The sequence below is a fragment of the Oncorhynchus gorbuscha genome, unplaced genomic scaffold (genome assembly GCF_021184085.1).
Source record: "Oncorhynchus gorbuscha isolate QuinsamMale2020 ecotype Even-year unplaced genomic scaffold, OgorEven_v1.0 Un_scaffold_1571, whole genome shotgun sequence".
NCBI classification, from domain to species: Eukaryota; Metazoa; Chordata; class Actinopteri; order Salmoniformes; family Salmonidae; genus Oncorhynchus; species Oncorhynchus gorbuscha.
Window position 1 is genome coordinate 113306 of NW_025746310.1, and position 18772 is coordinate 132077.

General features: G+C 44.8%; 1 protein-coding gene across 1 annotated transcript; it reads left to right on the forward strand.

Annotated features, from left to right (window-relative positions):
* Positions 1 to 2938: 2938 nt before the first annotated feature.
* Positions 2939 to 16030, forward strand: LOC124023291 (ATP-binding cassette sub-family C member 9-like; the record flags this gene model as incomplete). The annotated part of the gene is made up of 8 exons (XM_046337796.1): positions 2939 to 3216; positions 4337 to 4511; positions 11970 to 12111; positions 13009 to 13130; positions 13357 to 13523; positions 13737 to 13872; positions 14777 to 14883; positions 15845 to 16030. Coding segments are annotated over exons 2-8 (1011 nt in total), but the record flags the coding sequence as incomplete, so codon positions are not given.
* Between the last annotated feature and the right edge of the window lie 2742 nt (positions 16031 to 18772).

Sequence of the window (18772 nt, forward strand, 5' to 3'; positions counted from 1 at the left end):
ACACACACACACACACACACACACACACACACACACACACACACACACACACACACACACACACACACACACACACACACACACACACACACACACACACACACACACAGAGAAATGACCCATCAAACTCTTTTCGGGTTGTTGAGATGAGTATAATTCATTTGTGGGCGTTCCTAATGACTTTTTCTCTTGGTTATTCTCATTGATATTGGACCACCACAGAGATCAGTCATTAGAATCCAGCCTCTGTGTGCTGCTGTGCTAAAGCCTCATAACCAGCAGGTAGGAAACCACTGATGAAGGTCATTCCCCACCAGAGGTCACCAGAGATCAAATCAAAATCAGAGATGAATCACCTGGTGCATCTGTAACAGTATATCTTTAGACCGTCCCCTCGCCCATACCCGGGGTAGGGACCAGGGACCTTTCTGCACACATCAACAACAGTCAGCCACGAAGCATCGTTACCCATCGCTCCACAAAAGCTGTGGCCCTTGCAGAGCAAGGGGAACCACTACTTCAAGGTCTCACGGCAAGTGACGTCACCGATTGAAACGCTATTTAGCGCGCACCGCTAACTAATCTAGCCATTTCACATCCGTTACACATCCCAAACGGCAGCCTGCGCCCATCTGATGAATCTCCTGCACTTAGCCGACCTTTTAAAAGCTTTATGAAAAGATCACCTATTGAGAGTGAGAGGACCTTTTTAATAACGGAAGCAAAACGAGCACATCAAAGATCCTAAATCATTCTGTTAAGATGGATAACAGACCATAAACTCTCTGGGGGAAATGTAGAATATATTTCTTTGAAATCAGATAAAAAGGTTTTCAAGATACAGCAGACGTGTATCTCTTAATCCTCCTTAAAAACCAGAGGAGCTTTCATTCAAACAAACAGGGTAGAGGGTCACACACACACACACACACACACACACACACACACACACACACACACACACACACACACACACACACACACACACACACACACACACACACACACACACACACACACACACACACACACACACACACACACACACACACACACACACACACTACGGGCATGGGGGCTAAGAGGAGGAGCTAAAATAGAACATGTTCCCAGAGTGTGAGTTTTATGGAGTTCTCAGGCTACTGAAATGGTGTGTGTGTGTGTGTGTGTGTGTGTGTGTGTGTGTGTGTGTGTGTGTGTGTGTGTGTGTGTGTGTGTGTGTGTGTGTGTGTGTGTGTGTGTGTGTGTGTGTGTGTGTGTGTGTGTGTGTGTGTGTGTGTGTGTGTGTAACAGGGTTGATTATGCTTCCACTTGCCACTGCAGAAATATGTATTGAATGTTTATGTACAGTAGTTGTATTAGTTGGTTCAGTCAGATGTCAGTAAAGTGGTATGTTATTGGCTACAGGTGCAGATAGGGGGAGATCCACAAATACCCTAATGAAATCAGTCCTTGGTCTACCGCTGGAGAAACCAACATCTTGACCGTTTGACCAAGATGATCGCAGGACTACATCACCACGTGACCATGAGCAACCATGACCGACTCATATTGTGTCAGAATCAGGTTTCCGTTTAATTAGGGTAGGAGTCATAACTCATTACTGTCAGTGCCCAGGGTAAGACATGGTCATCTATGATCATTTAATAACACTGTTATAATGAAGCACTATGGAAAGGCCGATCACGGCAACTGGCATAATAATGAATAGCCACGAACCAGAGGCCTATGCAGGAGACAGCGAGCAAGTGTTGTCTGCAAGAAATAGTCTGCTCAATCAGTCATCTTAATCAGGAGAAATCGTTCTTTGTTGAGGAAACATGGTCCCTGTGTAGCCTCGTGTGTTACATCATTCAACACTGTAGCTTACATCTGCATATTGTCACTGAAAATGCAACGACCTAAATTCATATTTGCTGATGTTGGTTGCTTTCTGTCTGTCGGCGTAATGGGCACGTGATCCATCCATCATTTCTTACCAATATACGTTTTATTTGAACTTAACGAGAACAGGACTGTCTGAAACGTTTACCAATATCATTTGGGTAAAACGGCGGAATATAAAACACAACCGTTAAGTGATAACTCCCCCTATTTTAGGTGACCTAAATTACGTGATATTGTCATTACTCACTCCTCTGTCTGAGTGATATTTCTGCAGAAAGCCACGTCTTTCCACCGTGTAGGAGTGGACGCAATAATCATACGACGCTGCTACTGACAGCGCGAGCGCAGTTCTAATGGAATGAATGAATTCGCTTCAGAACGGCAGCGTCCTCCATTGCATCATTTCACAAATCTCACCAGGATAAAATCAATGACCGGACAAGACAAGACATCCCATAACAGGACGCGTCTAAAAAACCGACGGAACACAGCGGAGCCGTAGATAGGGGTAAGTGATGCGGATAGCCTACTAACTGCATACATGGTCTCAGAAAGCCTAATATTTATTTAATTTGACTCGGTCTGATGATAATATTCACACATTGTCAGGTCACATGATGTGTACCCCTTGTCATCTAAACCGCGCACCTCGAGATATGAAACGGTTACAAAAGATACAATGATTAGTATAATAAACGAAGTTTTTTTTGCCTACAATAATTGCACATTCCTAAGGTCAATGGCAAGTGCTTACTTCACATATAGGTCTGATTCATCGTTGTACCTGCTGACCGCATACATCTGTAGGCTACTGGTTCATTGCGCCTAACAATAGAATTGTAGCCTAGAGGTCAGTTGTAGACTTGCCTATCCAAGGTCCTCCCATGTCCTTGTAGGAGACATGTCAATTCCAAGAATAAAGTATATGGACAAATCGTATATTTATATTCAGTCACATAATACAGTTTGTGTGTTCATAAAAAAATATGTAAATATTTACTGAAGCCTTTGCCTAAGAAATGGAACCCTCTTAAAAATATGAATCTGTTTTATAAAACCGAACCCTGACGTTGTAGCCTGCTACAGTATGTCTACCATACCTACACATGTACCTTACCCCACCACATGGTTGGTGCTGGAACCTAGCGGCAAGGGAAGTTTGCCTCATCAGACTTGGTCAAGTGTTGAAATCCGATAGGGGGGAGCAGTATGGCCAGCCGATGCGCTATAAGGCTCAAAATAACCACCTCAAATTTATGCTGTGGGGTTACTGTCTCCAAAAACCAGGCGACCTGAATGAAACCGCGTCAATAAGGACACTTCTCTGAGGTAAAGCTCCATTGATCTCTATTATTATTCTGTTATGGCCGTATATGCTATGTTGTGCCATGTGTTCAGCTACAGGGTCATATAACTCACGGGGGAGGTCTGAAAACGACTCTTCTTGTGAGTGGTGTTGAGTTCTTAGCAGAATAACATTCGGAAAACGACTTTCCAGCTTCAATTCGACGACTACTTGTATAAAATGCATTTGGTATAAAAGCCCTATATAAATATTAAACCTATGAATTTGAACATCGTTTGGCAACATTTGTTTGTTGAATTATTTCATGTGATTGGCTCCATTATTTTGAGAGCCAACAGGACTTTTGTTTAGAAAGGGGAGGAATAAGATGAGCAGTACTTGGATGTCAGTGATGCTTCTCTAGAATAAACCACAACCTTCTCTATCATCAGACTAGATCATTCATGTCATGTCTTGAAACACAGAATAAAGCAGAGGTATATTTGTGTAGTAAGTTTGACTTGTGGTGCCAGTGTTGTGCCTTGAAGAATTGGTGTAGGCGGGTGAATAACAGTGCACTGCTCTTAGTGTCAGTGTTGTCAACCATGTCAACAGAGGTTAGTGAGGTCTCTGTTGTCAAGGACAGGCATTAACACAAATTGCATGAGAAAAAGTCAAGTCTTGGGAAATAGTATGGGTCATTCCTCCCTTTAATGATTATTGATCCATGTAAACTCTCTAAGCAGAGTTCATTTTAAATGTTTTACTTAACCTGTATTTAACTAGGCAAGTGAGTTAAGTATACATTATTATTTACAATGACGGCACACCAAAAGACCTCCTGCGGGGACAGGGGCGGGGATTTAAAAATATATATATATTTTTAAAAATAGGACAAAACATACATCAAGACAAGAGAGACGCCACAACACTACATAAAGAGTCTCTATATTGAAAGCACCGTATCCGTTGGCTAATGTTATTTGAATCATAAAAGCACTTTAGTCTGACTAATGTATCCTGTGTTTTTTAAAAGCTGATTCACCTTTAAAAGAGCATTACGACTAGACCACTTTCATTGTTTACCTCTCCATTGTCCAACCACTGGACTAGCTGGTGCTCTTGACTTGATTGACAGTTTTGTGGCTTGGATCCTCCCCCCAGGCTTCTCTGGACCAATAAAGTGGCATGGCTGGCCTGTCGTTCTGTGGCAACAATGTGACCAAGAATGCCTACAGTGTGGATACGGGGATGTTGAACAATGGCTGCTTCGTGGACGCCCTCAACCTGGTCCCTCACGTCTTCCTGCTCTTCATCACCTTCCCTATCCTCTTCATTGGTACGTGGACCATGCATAGTCCTTTACCTTCATGGTGTGTGTGTGTGTGTGTGTGTGTGTGTGTGTGTGTGTGTGTGTGTGTGTGTGTGTGTGTGTGTGTGTGTGTGTGTGTGTGTGTGTGTGTGTGTGTGTGTGTGTGTGTGTGTGTGTGTGTGTGTGTGTGTGTGTGTGTGTGCGCGTGCACATGTGACAACCATTAATCCTAGAGATCACACAGAAAAAGGTTTAAAAGAAACAGGGGCAGAATTGGACCAGAGGGGAACACAACGGGCTCAGAAAGGGACATAATAGAATCAGAAGGGGACAGAACAGGCTCAGAAGGGGACAGAATAGAATCAAAAGGGGACAGAATAGAATCAAAAGGGGACAGAACAGGCTCAGAAGGGGACAGAATAGAATCAGAAGGGGACAGAATAGAATCAGAAGGGGACAGAACAGGCTTAGAAGGGGACAGAATAGAACCAGAAGGGGACAGAATAGAATCAGAAGGGGACAGAACAGGCTCAGAAGGGGACAGAACAGGCTCAGAAGGGGACAGAACAGGCTCAGAAGGGGACAGAATAGAATCAGAAGGGGACAGAACAGGCTCAGAAGGGGACAGAACAGGCTCAGAAGGGGACAGAATAGAATCAGAAGGGGACAGAACAGGCTTAGAATGGGACAGAACAGGCTCAGAAGGGGACAGAATAGGCTCAGAAGGGGACAGAACAGGCTCAGAAAGAGACAGAATAGGCTCAGAAGGGGAGAGAACAGGCTCAGAAGGGGACAGAATAAGCTCAGAAGGGGACAGAACAGGCTCAGAAGGGGACAGAACAGGCTCAGAAGGGGACAGAACAGGATCAGAAGGGGACAGAATATGGTCAGAAGGGGACAGAATAGGGTCAGAAGGGGACAGAACAGGCTCAGAAGGGGACAGAATAGGATCAGAAGGGGACATAATATGGTCAGAAGGGGACAGAATATGGTCAGAAGGGGACAGCATATGGTCAGAAGGGGACAGAACAGGCTCAGAAGGGGACAGAATATGGTCAGAAGGGGACAGAATATGGTCAGAAGGGGACAGAATAGGGTCAGAAGGGGACAGAACAGGCTCAGAAGGGGACAGAATAGGATCAGAAGGGGACAGAATATGGTCAGAAGGGGACAGAATATGGTCAGAAGGGGACAGAATATGGTCAGAAGGGGACAGAATTTGATCAGAAGGGGACAGAATATGGTCAGAAGGGGACAGAATAGGGTCAGAAGGGGACAGAACAGGCTCAGAAGGGGACAGAATGGGATCAGAAAGGGACATAATTGCTTTAGCTCTGATGGTCTGTGTTTGTGTGAGTGTTAATGTGGGTGTGTTCGTGACAATCCCAAAGCAACATGATTCAAGGATGCCTTTGGTAACAATCCTTTCATCCCCCACACCTGCTTCACCAACAGAAAACACTGTTATGTTGCTGCACTGTATACAAGCTACTGTCATCCCCCACACCTGCTTCACCAACAAAAAACACTGTTATGTTGCTGCACTGTATACAAGCTACTGTCATCCCCCACACCTGCTTCACCAACAGAAAACACTGTTATGTTGCTGCACTGTATACAAGCTACTGTCATCCCCCACACCTGCTTCACCAACAGAAAACACTGTTATGTTGCTGCACTGTATACAAGCTACTGTCATCCCCCACACCTGCTTCACCAACAGAAAGCAGTATTAAGATGTTGCACTGTATACAAGCTACTGTCATCCCCCTCACCTGCTTCACCAACAGAAAGCAGTATTAAGATGCTGCACTGTATACAAGCTACTGTCATCCCACACCTGCTTCACCAACAGAAAGCAGTATTAAGATGCTGTACTGTATACAAGCTACTGTCATCCCACACCTGCTTCACCAACAGAAAGCAGTATTAAGATGCTGCACTGTATACAAGCTACTGTCATCCCACACCTGCTTCACCAACAGAAAGCAGTATTAAGATGCTGCACTGTATACAAGCTACTGTCATCCCACACCTGCTTCACCAACAGAAAGCAGTATTAAGATGCTGTACTGTATACAAGCTACTGTCATCCCACACCTGCTTCACCAACAGAAAGCAGTATTAAGATGCTGCACTGTATACAAGCTACTTGTCATTCTTTCTGAGCTTTCAGTCACACCGTTCATATAAAGCCTTGAAGCATCATAACGCCTACTGACCACCGACCGGGTTTAATCAATTCCACTGTTACAGACTCACAGTCCTGTGTAGAAGATAGGAAACTCCGTGTAAAGCCCTATGATTGATCTTGTGTCGGACATTCAGCACTGGTCTGTATGTGGGGCGGCAGGTAGCCTGGTGATGGACTAGTAACTGAGAGTTGGACTAGTAACCGAAAAGTTGCTAGATCGATTCCTCGAGCTGACTAGGTAAAAATCTGTCGTTCTGCCACTGAACAAGGCAGTTAACCCACTTTTTCTAGGCAGTCATTGAAAATAAGAATTTGTTCTGAAACTGACTTCCCTAGTTAAATAAATAAAATGTGTTCTTCATTGATCTGCTGGCTGTCAGTCTCATTTTCCCCAGTCAACATAAAACAGCTTTCCCCAGACCACAGAACAGCTGGTTAGACTCCTGGCTCTGGCCCAGACTTTATCTAACTGAGCCGGAGGACTGTGGGACTGTGGGATCGTGGTCTCTGAGTTGTTGTGGGACTGTGAGAAAACATAGAAAAACACATTTTCTTGAAGAACAGGTCAGATGCAACATTTGGTAACAGAATGACGGCACCAACAGCACAAACCATTATTCTGTTATTAACAAACGTTGCATCTGCACTGGTGTAAATGGGTTCTTGTAACATGTTCAGTGGAAGTTGTTATAAGTCGTCCTCGTGCATATTAGGGTCTGGTTTGTTCAACTTGGCAATCATTGTTTTTTGTTTGACATACATTTAAAAGTGAAACATCTGACTCTCAGCATCACTCTCTTATCAGGTGAATGCACCAATTTGTAAGTCGCTCTGGATAAGAGCGTCTGCTAAATGACTTAAATGTAAATGTAATTTCCACAATCACATCAATTTGGCTAGCTAACAGCTAACAGCTAACAGCTACAGCTAACAGCCAACAGCTAACTTTACCTGGATAAATTAGCTTGGTCATTATCTCTAAATATTGTTTGATTTGCTTGCCAGAAGTAGCGAGGAGACAACTTCACCAGGACGATTTTAGACTCAAAATATAGGCTACTAACTGATTTCAAGCTTTTTCCAAAAGTCTTCTCTGATGAAGCAAGCTAAAAAACACACATTGCTTCCTTAGCTAGTTAGCTAAATACCGAATCAATATGCTACCCTCACGTACTGTAGCCTATCTGAAATGACATTAACTATGTTTACTGATGGTGAAAACATGCAGTTACTGGCTGTGTCACTATAATATGGAGCTAAATGTGCACATTTTCTTTGCATGGAATAATCTAAAATTAATAGGTGATCCTATTACAACCAAATTTAGTTGGTAAGATTTAGTTGGCAACTCCTTGAAAATGGCACGCAGTTGTCAATGGTTTTAGCGGAGTGGGGGCCTTCCTGCCCCCCAGCAGACAAATTCAACGTTCTGCACTTTAACCCAACGTTTACTGATAACAGTCTATTGTTGTGTTGTTCTAGAAGGCCTACTCTGGGGAGACTGACTGGGTGTGTCTGTTGCTCATCTGCTTAATGGGAATGGCTCTGACTAGCAGCCCAGTCCCTGAGGAAAACATTAACTGATACTTCCTGGTCAAATCTTTGTGTGTGTGTTTTTCATTTCAAATCAAATCAAATCAAATTGTATTGGTCACATACACATGGTGAGCAGATGTTAATGTGAATGTAGAGAAATGCTTGTGCTTCTAGCTCCCACCATGCAGTAATATCTAACAAGTAATCTAACCCAATAACTACCTTGTACACACAAGTGTAAAGGAATGAATAAGAATATGTGCATATATATATATGGATGGGCGATGGTCGAACGATAGGCAAGATGCAGTAGATGGTATAGAACAGTATATACATATGAGATGAGTAATGTAGGGTATGTAAACATTATATTAAGTGGTATTGTTTAAAGTGACTGGTGATATATTTATTACATCCAATTCTTAATTATTAGAGTGGCTAGAGATGAGTCAGTATGTTAGCAGCAGCCACTCAATGTCAGTGATGGCTGTTTAACAGTCTGATGGCCTTGAGATAGGAGCTGTTTTTCAGTCTCTCGGTCCCAGCTTTGATGCACCTGTACTGACCTCGTCTCCTGGATGATAGCGGGGTGAACAGGTAGTGGCTCGGGTGGTTGTTGTCCTTGATGATATTTTTGGCCTTCCTGTGACATCGGGTGGTGTAGGTGTCCTGGAGGGCAGGTAGTTTGCCCCCGGTGATGCGTTGTGCAGACCTCACTACCTGAGTGTTTATGGAGACTGTTTCCGTGTTACTGTATGTTCTGATTGTTTATGGAGACTGTTTCCGTGTTACTGTATGTTCTGAGTGTTTATGGAGACTGTTTCTGTGTTACTGTATGTTCTGAGTGTTTATGGAGACTGTTTCTGTGTTACTGTATGTTCTGAGTGTTTATGGAGACTGTTTCCGTGTTACTGTATGTTCTGAGTGTTTATGGAGACTGTTTCCGTGTTACTGTATGTTCTGAGTGTTTATGGAGACTGTTTCTGTGTAACTGTATGTTCTGAGTGTTTATGGAGACTGTTTCTGTGTTACTGTATGTTCTGAGTGTTTATGGAGACTGTTTCCGTGTTACTGTATGTTCTGAGTGTTTATGGAGACTGTTTCCGTGTTACTGTATGTTCTGAGTGTTTATGGAGACTGTTTCTGTGTTACTGTATGTTCTTAGTGTTTATGGAGACTGTTTCTGTGTTACTGTATGTTCTGAGTGTTTATGGAGACTGTTTCTGTGTTACTGTATGTTCTGAGTGTTTATGGAGACTGTTTCCGTGTTACTGTATGTTCTGAGTGTTTATGGAGACTGTTTCCGTGTTACTGTATGTTCTGAGTGTTTATGGAGACTGTTTCTGTGTTACTGTATGTTCTGAGTGTTTATGGAGACTGTTTCCGTGTTACTGTATGTTCTGAGTGTTTATGGAGACTGTTTCCGTGTTACTGTATGTTCTGAGTGTTTATGGAGACTGTTTCCGTGTTACTGTATGTTCTGAGTGTTTATGGAGACTGTTTCCGTGTTACTGTATGTTCTGAGTGTTTATGGAGACTGTTTCCGTGTTACTGTATGTTCTGAGTGTTTATGGAGACTGTTTCCGTGTTACTGTATGTTCTGAGTGTTTATGGAGACTGTTTCCGTGTTACTGTATGTTCTGAGTGTTTATGGAGACTGTTTCTGTGTTACTGTATGTTCTGAGTGTTTATGGAGACTGTTTCTGTGTTACTGTATGTTCTGAGTGTTTATGGAGACTGTTTCTGTGGTACTGTATGTTCTGAGTGTTTATGGAGACTGTTTCCGTGTTACTGTATGTTCTGAGTGTTTATGGAGACTGTTTCCGTGTTACTGTATGTTCTGAGTGTTTATGGAGACTGTTTCCGTGTTACTGTATGTTCTGAGTGTTTATGGAGACTGTTTCCGTGTTACTGTATGTTCTTAGTGTTTATGGAGACTGTTTCCGTGTTACTGTATGTTCTGAGTGTTTGCTTTGACCTTTAGATTTAAAGATGTACAAACAGTTGAAGTTGACCATTGGTCTTATAGGTTTACAAACAGTAAAGTTTACAAACAGTTGAAATTGACCATTGGTCTTATAGGTTTACAAACAGTAAAGTTTACAAACAGTTGAAGTTGACCATTGGTCTTAGATGTTTACAAACAGTAAAGTTTACAAACAGTTGAAGTTGACCATTGGTCTTAGATGTTTACAAACAGTAAAGTTTACAAACAGTTGAAGTTGACCATTGGTCTTAGATGTTTACAAACAGTAAAGTTTACAAACAGTTGAAGTTGACCATTGGTCTTATAGGTTTACAAACAGTAAAGTTTACAAACAGTTGAAGTTGACCATTGGTCTTAGATGTTTACAAACAGTAAAGTTTACAAACAGTTGAAGTTCACCATTGGTCTTAGATGTTTACAAAAATAGTAACGTTTACAAACAGTTAACGTTGACCATTAAACTTAAAGGTTTACAAACAGTTAACCATTGAGGGCACTTGCCAAAGTTGCCTGCATTATCCAAGAGTCAAGAGTCACCCAGAATATCCATGACTTTCATTGTTTGGCAGGAAAACCTTGATAATGCAGATTGCTTTAAAATGAACTGCTGTGTTTATCTGTGTACTTCGTCTGTTACTGATTACAGATTACATGACAAATAAAGTTTTCATTAATGTAATCCTTTGGATTACTCTAAATGAGTAACGTCATTACTTGGATTACTTGTGGATTACGTTACTGCCCAACCCTGTGTGTTTGCATGTTTGTGCATGCGTTCTTAGGCGTGTGTGCTTATGTTCCTGTTTATCTGAGTGTGTGTGTTCTCCTAGGCTGGGGCAGTCAGATCTCTAAGGTTCAGATCCACCATAACACCTGGCTCCACTTCCCTCCCCCTAGGCTGGGGCAGTCAGATCTCTAAGGTTCAGATCCACCATAACACCTGGCTCCACTTCCCTCCCCCTAGGCTGGGGCAGTCAGAGCTCTAAGGTTCAGATCCACTATAACACCTGGCTCCACTTCCCTCCCCCTAGGCTGGGGCAGTCAGAGCTCTAAGGTTCAGATCCACTATAACACCTGGCTCCACTTCCCTCCCCCTAGGCTGGGGCAGTCAGAGCTCTAAGTTTCAGATCCACCATAACACCTGGCTCCACTTCCCTCCCCCTAGGCTGGGGCAGTCAGAGCTCTAAGGTTCAGATCCACTATAACACCTGGCTCCACTTCCCTCCCCCTAGGCTGGGGCAGTCAGAGCTCTAAGGTTCAGATCCACTATAACACCTGGCTCCACTTCCCTCCCCCTAGGCTGGGGCAGTCAGAGCTCTAAGGTTCAGATCCACTATAACACCTGGCTCCACTTCCCTCCCCCTAGGCTGGGGCAGTCAGAGCTCTAAGGTTCAGATCCACTATAACACCTGGCTCCACTTCCCTCCCCCTAGGCTGGGGCAGTCAGAGCTCTAAGGTTCAGATCCACCATAACACCTGGCTCCACTTCCCTCCCCCTAGGCTGGGGCAGTCAGAGCTCTAAGGTTCAGATCCACCATAACACCTGGCTCCACTTCCCTCCCCCTAGGCTGGGGCAGTCAGAGCTCTAAGGTTCAGATCCACCATAACACCTGGCTCCACTTCCCTCCCCCTAGGCTGGGGCAGTCAGAGCTCTAAGGTTCAGATCCACCATAACACCTGGCTCCACTTCCCTCCCCCTAGGCTGGGGCAGTCAGAGCTCTACGGTTCAGATCCACCATAACACCTGGCTCCACTTCCCTCCCCCTAGGCTGGGGCAGTCAGAGCTCTAAGGTTCAGATCCACCATAACACCTGGCTCCACTTCCCTGGACACAACCTGCGCTGGATCCTCACATTCACTCTGCTGTTTGTCCACGTCTGTGAGATCGCTGAGGGAATCGTCTCCAACAAGTAAGAAACCCCCTAAAACTACTTCCTGTTACCAAAGAGGTAGTGTACTGTGGAAGAGGAAACATTAGTAGCTGGTCAGAAGCCAGTGTTCACATGAGATTGTGTTCTGTGTTGCTGAGATTACAGAAGAAGTGCTATTCCTCTCTGTCATTGTTGTGTCCTAAAACGAATGACTCCCAAGTTTCAGGTGCAGTGAACTATTGAATGTCCTTGCTTCCCTCCAGACCAATGTTTATAGAAAAAGGAAACCACTGTCCCTCAAAATAACCCCACTCTCCAGTTCACCCAGACTGCAACCAATAAGATCCTCCACAATGCTGCAGTAACACAAAGCTATGATCGGAGCCACCGTCTGATGCATCACAAACCCTGCATCAAAACCTGTTGATTGCACCACCTGCTTATTTAGTGGCTGAAGCTAGCAGCTTCCTTCCATGAACAGTTTCAGTGTCGCACAACATTTTATAAAAATATATTTCAATTTTGGGAGGGGGGAGGGCAAAAAATGAAGAGTACAGATTATTGTATGGTACAATATACAAGTGTTTTTGAGAAGGATCATTTGAAAAATAAAATTGTATTGAGTAAATGTATTTATTGGTTTCTTTTCATTTGAAAAAAAGGTTATTTGTTGATGTAAAAAATAGAAATGTACTGATTTTAAGCTTGTGTCATTAGATTTGTTGGTGGGGTTGTGATAAATGATTGCGAAAAATGGGGTCCCCAGCAATCCTGGCGAAAAAGTGTGAATGCCACTGGGTTAACTGTATGTTAACTGTATGTTAACTGTATGAGACTGAATACAACGCCAACCCATAAAGCAGAGATACATGGCATAACAAACTGACTTTGTTTCTTTGAGTATTGATGCAACCTCCTGCCTCTCCATCCTTTCAGACAGATGGACACCAATCACCTCCACCTCTTTATGCCAGCGTTTATGGGTTTCATAGCAGCCACTACATCTGTGGTGTACTACCACAACATAGAAACCTCCAACTTCCCCAAACTACTGCTGGGTGAGTCAGAATGATACCATCAGTGCATTCATTACTCCAAATGAACAGGTAGTGTTTGAGCAGCGCTGAATCAGCCTCCCTTTGGTGCAGTAGTTTAGAGGCTATGGCAGATGGCCCAAACACAGTTCGCTACACATGAACCATTCTGCTGTACATCATAGAGTATACTTGTAATACATCTCTGGGGAAAGTAGTGCACGAAGTGACCAAGCTCCTCCTTCCTCAGCTCTGTTTATCTACTGGGTTCTGGCGTTCATCACCAAGTCCATCAAGCTGTGGAAGTTTGCAGAGTACGGCGTTGGAGTGCTGCACCTGAGGTTCTGTATCACAGCCCTGCTGGTCGTTCTGTACGGACTCCTCATGGCTGTAGAGATCAACGTCATCAGGGTCAGGGTGAGTTAGAACACTGGTGGACTGACTGCTTCCTGGGTCAGGGGTCATAGAGGTTCTATATAAAGAGAAGAAGGAAGAGGAGGATGTGATGTGGTGTACTGATGTGATCTGATAGCAGATGCATGGTCTTTATTTCAGCTCCTGTTGGCTTTTGACCTTTTTACCTGGTGTGTGTGTGTCTGTCTCTGTCTTTGTGTCCTGGTGTCCGTGCAGAGGTACGTGTTCTTCGCCAACCCCCAGAAGGTAAAGCCTCCAGAGGACCTTCAGGACCTGGGAGTGAGGTTCCTCCAGCCCTTCGTCAACCTTCTCTCCAAGGCCACATACTGGTGGATGAACCCCCTGATTATAGGTTTGTTTCCTAGGTTCTTTCCTTCCAGGTGTTTTTCCTGGCCTCTGTTCTTCCACTTCTGCATTGATTGGTCCTTGGGGTTTAGGCTGGGTGTCTGTAAAGTAATATAATAATATATGCCATTTAGCCCTTTTATGATTACAGTCATGTGGCATACATTCTACGTATGGGTGGTCCCGGGGATCGAACCCACTACCCTGGCGTTACAAGCGCCATGCTCTACCAACTGAGCTACAGAAGGACCACAAGTACTTTGTGACAGCTACTGATGTTAAAAGCACATTGATTGGTCCTTGGGGTTTAGGCTGGGTGTCTGTAAAGTACTTTGTGACAGCGGCTGATGTTAAAAGCACATTGATTGGTCCTTGGGGTTTAGGCTGGGTGTCTGTAAAGTACTTTGTGACAGCTACTGATGTTAAAAGCACATTGATTGGTCCTTGGGGTTTAGGCAGGGTGTCTGTAAAGTACTTTGTGACAGCGGCTGATGTTAAAAGCACATTGATTGGTCCTTGGGGTTTAGGCCGGGTGTCTGTAAAGTACTTTGTGACAGCGGCTGATGTTAAAAGCACATTGATTGCTCCTTGGGGTTTAGGCTGGGTGTCTGTAAAGTACTTTGTGACAGCGGCTGATGTTAAAAGCACATTGATTGCTCCTTGGGGTTTAGGCTGGGTGTCTGTAAAGTACTTTGTGACAGCGGCTGATGTTAAAAGCACATTGATTGCTCCTTGGGGTTTAGGCTGGGTGTCTGTAAAGTACTTTGTGACAGCGGCTGATGTTAAAAGCACATTGATTGCTCCTTGGGGTTTAGGCTGGGTGTCTGTAAAGTACTTTGTGACAGCTACTGATGTTAAAAGGACTTTGATTTATGTACAATTATTTGGATGGATTGATGGCTTGATCACAGGAGCCCATAAAAGACCCATTGAGCTGAAGAAGATTGGCAAACTCCCCATCGCCATGAGAGCCCTCACCAACTACCTGAAGCTCAAAGACGCCTACGAGGATCAGAGGGTGAGTGGAGGAGGGAGTGACAGAGTTTCATATTCTGCTTCTGACAGTGACATACCATTCAATGGATCCCCAGTGCAGTGACATACCATTCAATGGATCCCCAGTGCAGTGACATACCATTCAATGGATCCCCAGTGCAGTGACATACCATTCAATGGATCCCCAGTGCAGTGACATACCATTCAATGGATCCCCAGTGCAGTGACATACCATTCAATGGATCCCCAGTGCAGTGACATACCATTCAATGGATCCCCAGTGCAGTGACATACCATTCAATGGATCCCCAGTGCAGTGACATACCAATCAATGGATCCCCAGTGCAGTGACATACCATTCAATGGATCCCCAGTGTAGTGACATACCATTCAATGGATTCCCAGTGTAGTGACATACCATTCAATGGATCCCCAGTGCAGTGACATACCATTCAATGGATCCCCAGTGCAGTGACATACCATTCAATGGATCCCTGCTTTAATTTAATTAGAACATTCTGATCAGATTCTCTACAGTTAAAACTCTGTGTGTTAGATATATTACACTTGTATCCTATACACATGTCAAGCCCAGGAAAGGTTTGAATATATCTCTAAAGACTGTCCATTATAATTGGGGCGGGAATTGGGGCGGCAGGGTAGCCTAGTATTTAGAGAATTGGGCTAGTAATCGAAATGGTTGCAAGTTCGAATCCCCGAGCTGACATGGTACAAATCTGTCATTCTACCCCTGAACGAGGCAGTTAACCCACTGTTCCTAGGCCATCATTGAAAATAAGAATTTGTTCTTAACTGACTTGCCTAGTTAAATAAAGGTAAAATAAAATAAATAAATAATGTAGTCTGGCGAACCAGACTCTGTAATCAGGTCATTTCATCTTCACTCTGAGATGAAGGTTCATTGTAGTGGAACTCTCCTGTGTAATTGTAACCCTTCCATCCCTGTCCCCTCCCCCTCCTAGCAGAATGCCGAGGACCCAGAGAAGGCTCCATCCATCTGGCGTTCTATGTACCGGGCGTTTGGAAGACCCATCCTCCTCAGCAGTACCTTCCGTTACCTGGCGGATCTGCTGGGCTTCGCCGGGCCGCTCTGCATCTATGGCATCGTCGAACATCTCAACAAAAAGCCCGTCAAGGAAGGGAGTGTGGTGTGTAATTACTGTTCCCATCGGCCCATAACTCTGCTCCTGGTCCCATAATTACTGTTCCCATCGGCCCATAACTCTGTTCCTGGTACCATAATTACTGTTCCCATCGGCCCATAACTCTGTTCCTGGTACCATAATTACTGTTCCCATCGGCCCATAACTCTGCTCCTGGTACCATAATTACTGTTCCCATCGGCCCATAACTCTGTTCCTGGTCCCATAATTACTGTTCCCATCGGCCCATAACTCTGTTCCTGGTCCCATAATTACTGTTCCCATCGGCCCATAACTCTGTTCCTGGTCCCATAATTACTGTTCCCATCGGCCCATAACTCTGTTCCTGGTCCCATAACTCTGTTCCTGGTCCCATAATTACTGTTCCCATCAGCCCATAACTCTGCTCCTGGTACCATAATTACTGTGCCCATCGGCCCATAACTCTGTTCCTGGTCCCATAATTACTGTTCCCATCGGCCCATAACTCTGCTCCTGGTCCCATAGTTACTGTTCCCATTGGCCCATAACTCTGCTCCTGGTACCATAGTTACTGTTCCCATCAGCCCATAACTCTGTTCCTGGTCCCATAATTACTGTTCCCATCGGCCCATAACTCTGTTCCTGGTGGTAATTACTGTTCCCATCGGCCCATAACTCTGCTCCTGGTCCCATCGGCCCATAACTCTGTTCCTGGTCCCATCAGCCCATAACTCTGTTCCTGGTACCATAATTACTGTTCCCATCGGCCCATAACTCTGTTCCTGGTCCCATAATTACTGTTCCCATCGGCCCATAACTCTGTTCCTGGTACCATAATTACTGTTCCCATCAGCCCATAACTCTGCTCCTGGTACCATAATTACTGTTCCCATCGGCCCATAACTCTGCTCCTGGTACCATAATTACTGTTCCCATCGGCCCATAACTCTGCTCCTGGTACCATCGGCCCATAACTCTGTTCCTGGTACCATCGGCCCATAACTCTGCTCCTGGTACCATAATTACTGTTCCCATCGGCCCATAACTCTGCTCCTGGTACCATAATTACTGTTCCCATCGGCCCATAACTCTGCTCCTGGTACCATAATTACTGTTCCCATCGGCCCATAACTCTGCTCCTGGTACCATCGGCCCATAACTCCTGTTCCCATCGGCCCATAACTCTGCTCCTGGTACCATAATTACTGTTCCCATCGGCCCATAACTCTGCTCCTGGTCCCATAATTACTGTTCCCATCGGCCCATAACTCTGCTCCTGGTCCCATAATTACTGTTCCCATCGGCCCATAACTCTGTTCCTGGTACCATAATTACTGTTCCCATCGGCCCATAACTCTGTTCCTGGTACCATAATTACTGTTCCCATCGGCCCATAACTCTGTTCCTGGTACCATAATTACTGTTCCCATCGGCCCATAACTCTGCTCCTGGTACCATAATTACTGTTCCCATCGGCCCATAACTCTGCTCCTGGTCCCATAATTACTGTTCCCATCGGCCCATAACTCTGCTCCTGGTACCATAATTACTGTTCCCATCGGCCCATAACTCTGTTCCTGGTACCATAATTACTGTTCCCATCGGCCCATAACTCTGCTCCTGGTACCATAATTACTGTTCCCGTCGGCCCATAACTCTGCTCCTGGTACCATAATTACTGTTCCCATCGGCCCATAACTCTGTTCCTGGTCCCATAATTACTGTTCCCATCGGCCCATAACTCTGTTCCTGGTACCATAATTACTGTTCCCATCGGCCCATAACTCTGTTCCTGGTACCATAATTACTGTTCCCATCGGCCCATAACTCTGTTCCTGGTCCCATCGGCCCATAACTCTGTTCCTGGTCCCATAATTACTGTTCCCATCAGCCCATAACTCTGCTCCTGGTACCATAATTACTGTGCCCATCGGCCCATAACTCTGTTCCTGGTCCCATAATTACTGTTCCCATCGGCCCATAACTCTGCTCCTGGTCCCATAGTTACTGTTCCCATTGGCCCATAACTCTGCTCCTGGTACCATAGTTACTGTTCCCATCAGCCCATAACTCTGTTCCTGGTCCCATAATTACTGTTCCCATCGGCCCATAACTCTGTTCCTGGTCCCATAATTACTGTTCCCATCGGCCCATAACTCTGCTCCTGGTCCCATCGGCCCATAACTCTGTTCCTGGTCCCATCAGCCCATAACTCTGCTCCTGGTACCATAATTACTGTTCCCATCGGCCCATAACTCTGTTCCTGGTCCCATAATTACTGTTCCCATCGGCCCATAACTCTGTTCCTGGTACCATAATTACTGTTCCCATCAGCCCATAACTCTGCTCCTGGTACCATAATTACTGTTCCCATCGGCCCATAACTCTGCTCCTGGTACCATAATTACTGTTCCCATCGGCCCATAACTCTGCTCCTGGTACCATAGTTACTGTTCCCATCGGCCCATCGGTACCGGCCCATAACTCTGTTCCTGGTACCATCGGCCCATAACTCTGCTCCTGGTACCATAATTACTGTTCCCATCGGCCCATAACTCTGCTCCTGGTACCATAATTACTGTTCCCATCGGCCCATAACTCTGCTCCTGGTACCATAATTACTGTTCCCATCGGCCCATAACTCTGTTCCCCATAACTCTGCTCCTGGTCCCATCGGCCCATAACTCTGTTCCTGGTACTGTTCCCATCGGCCCATAACTCTGCTCCTGGTACCATAATTACTGTTCCCATCGGCCCATAACTCTG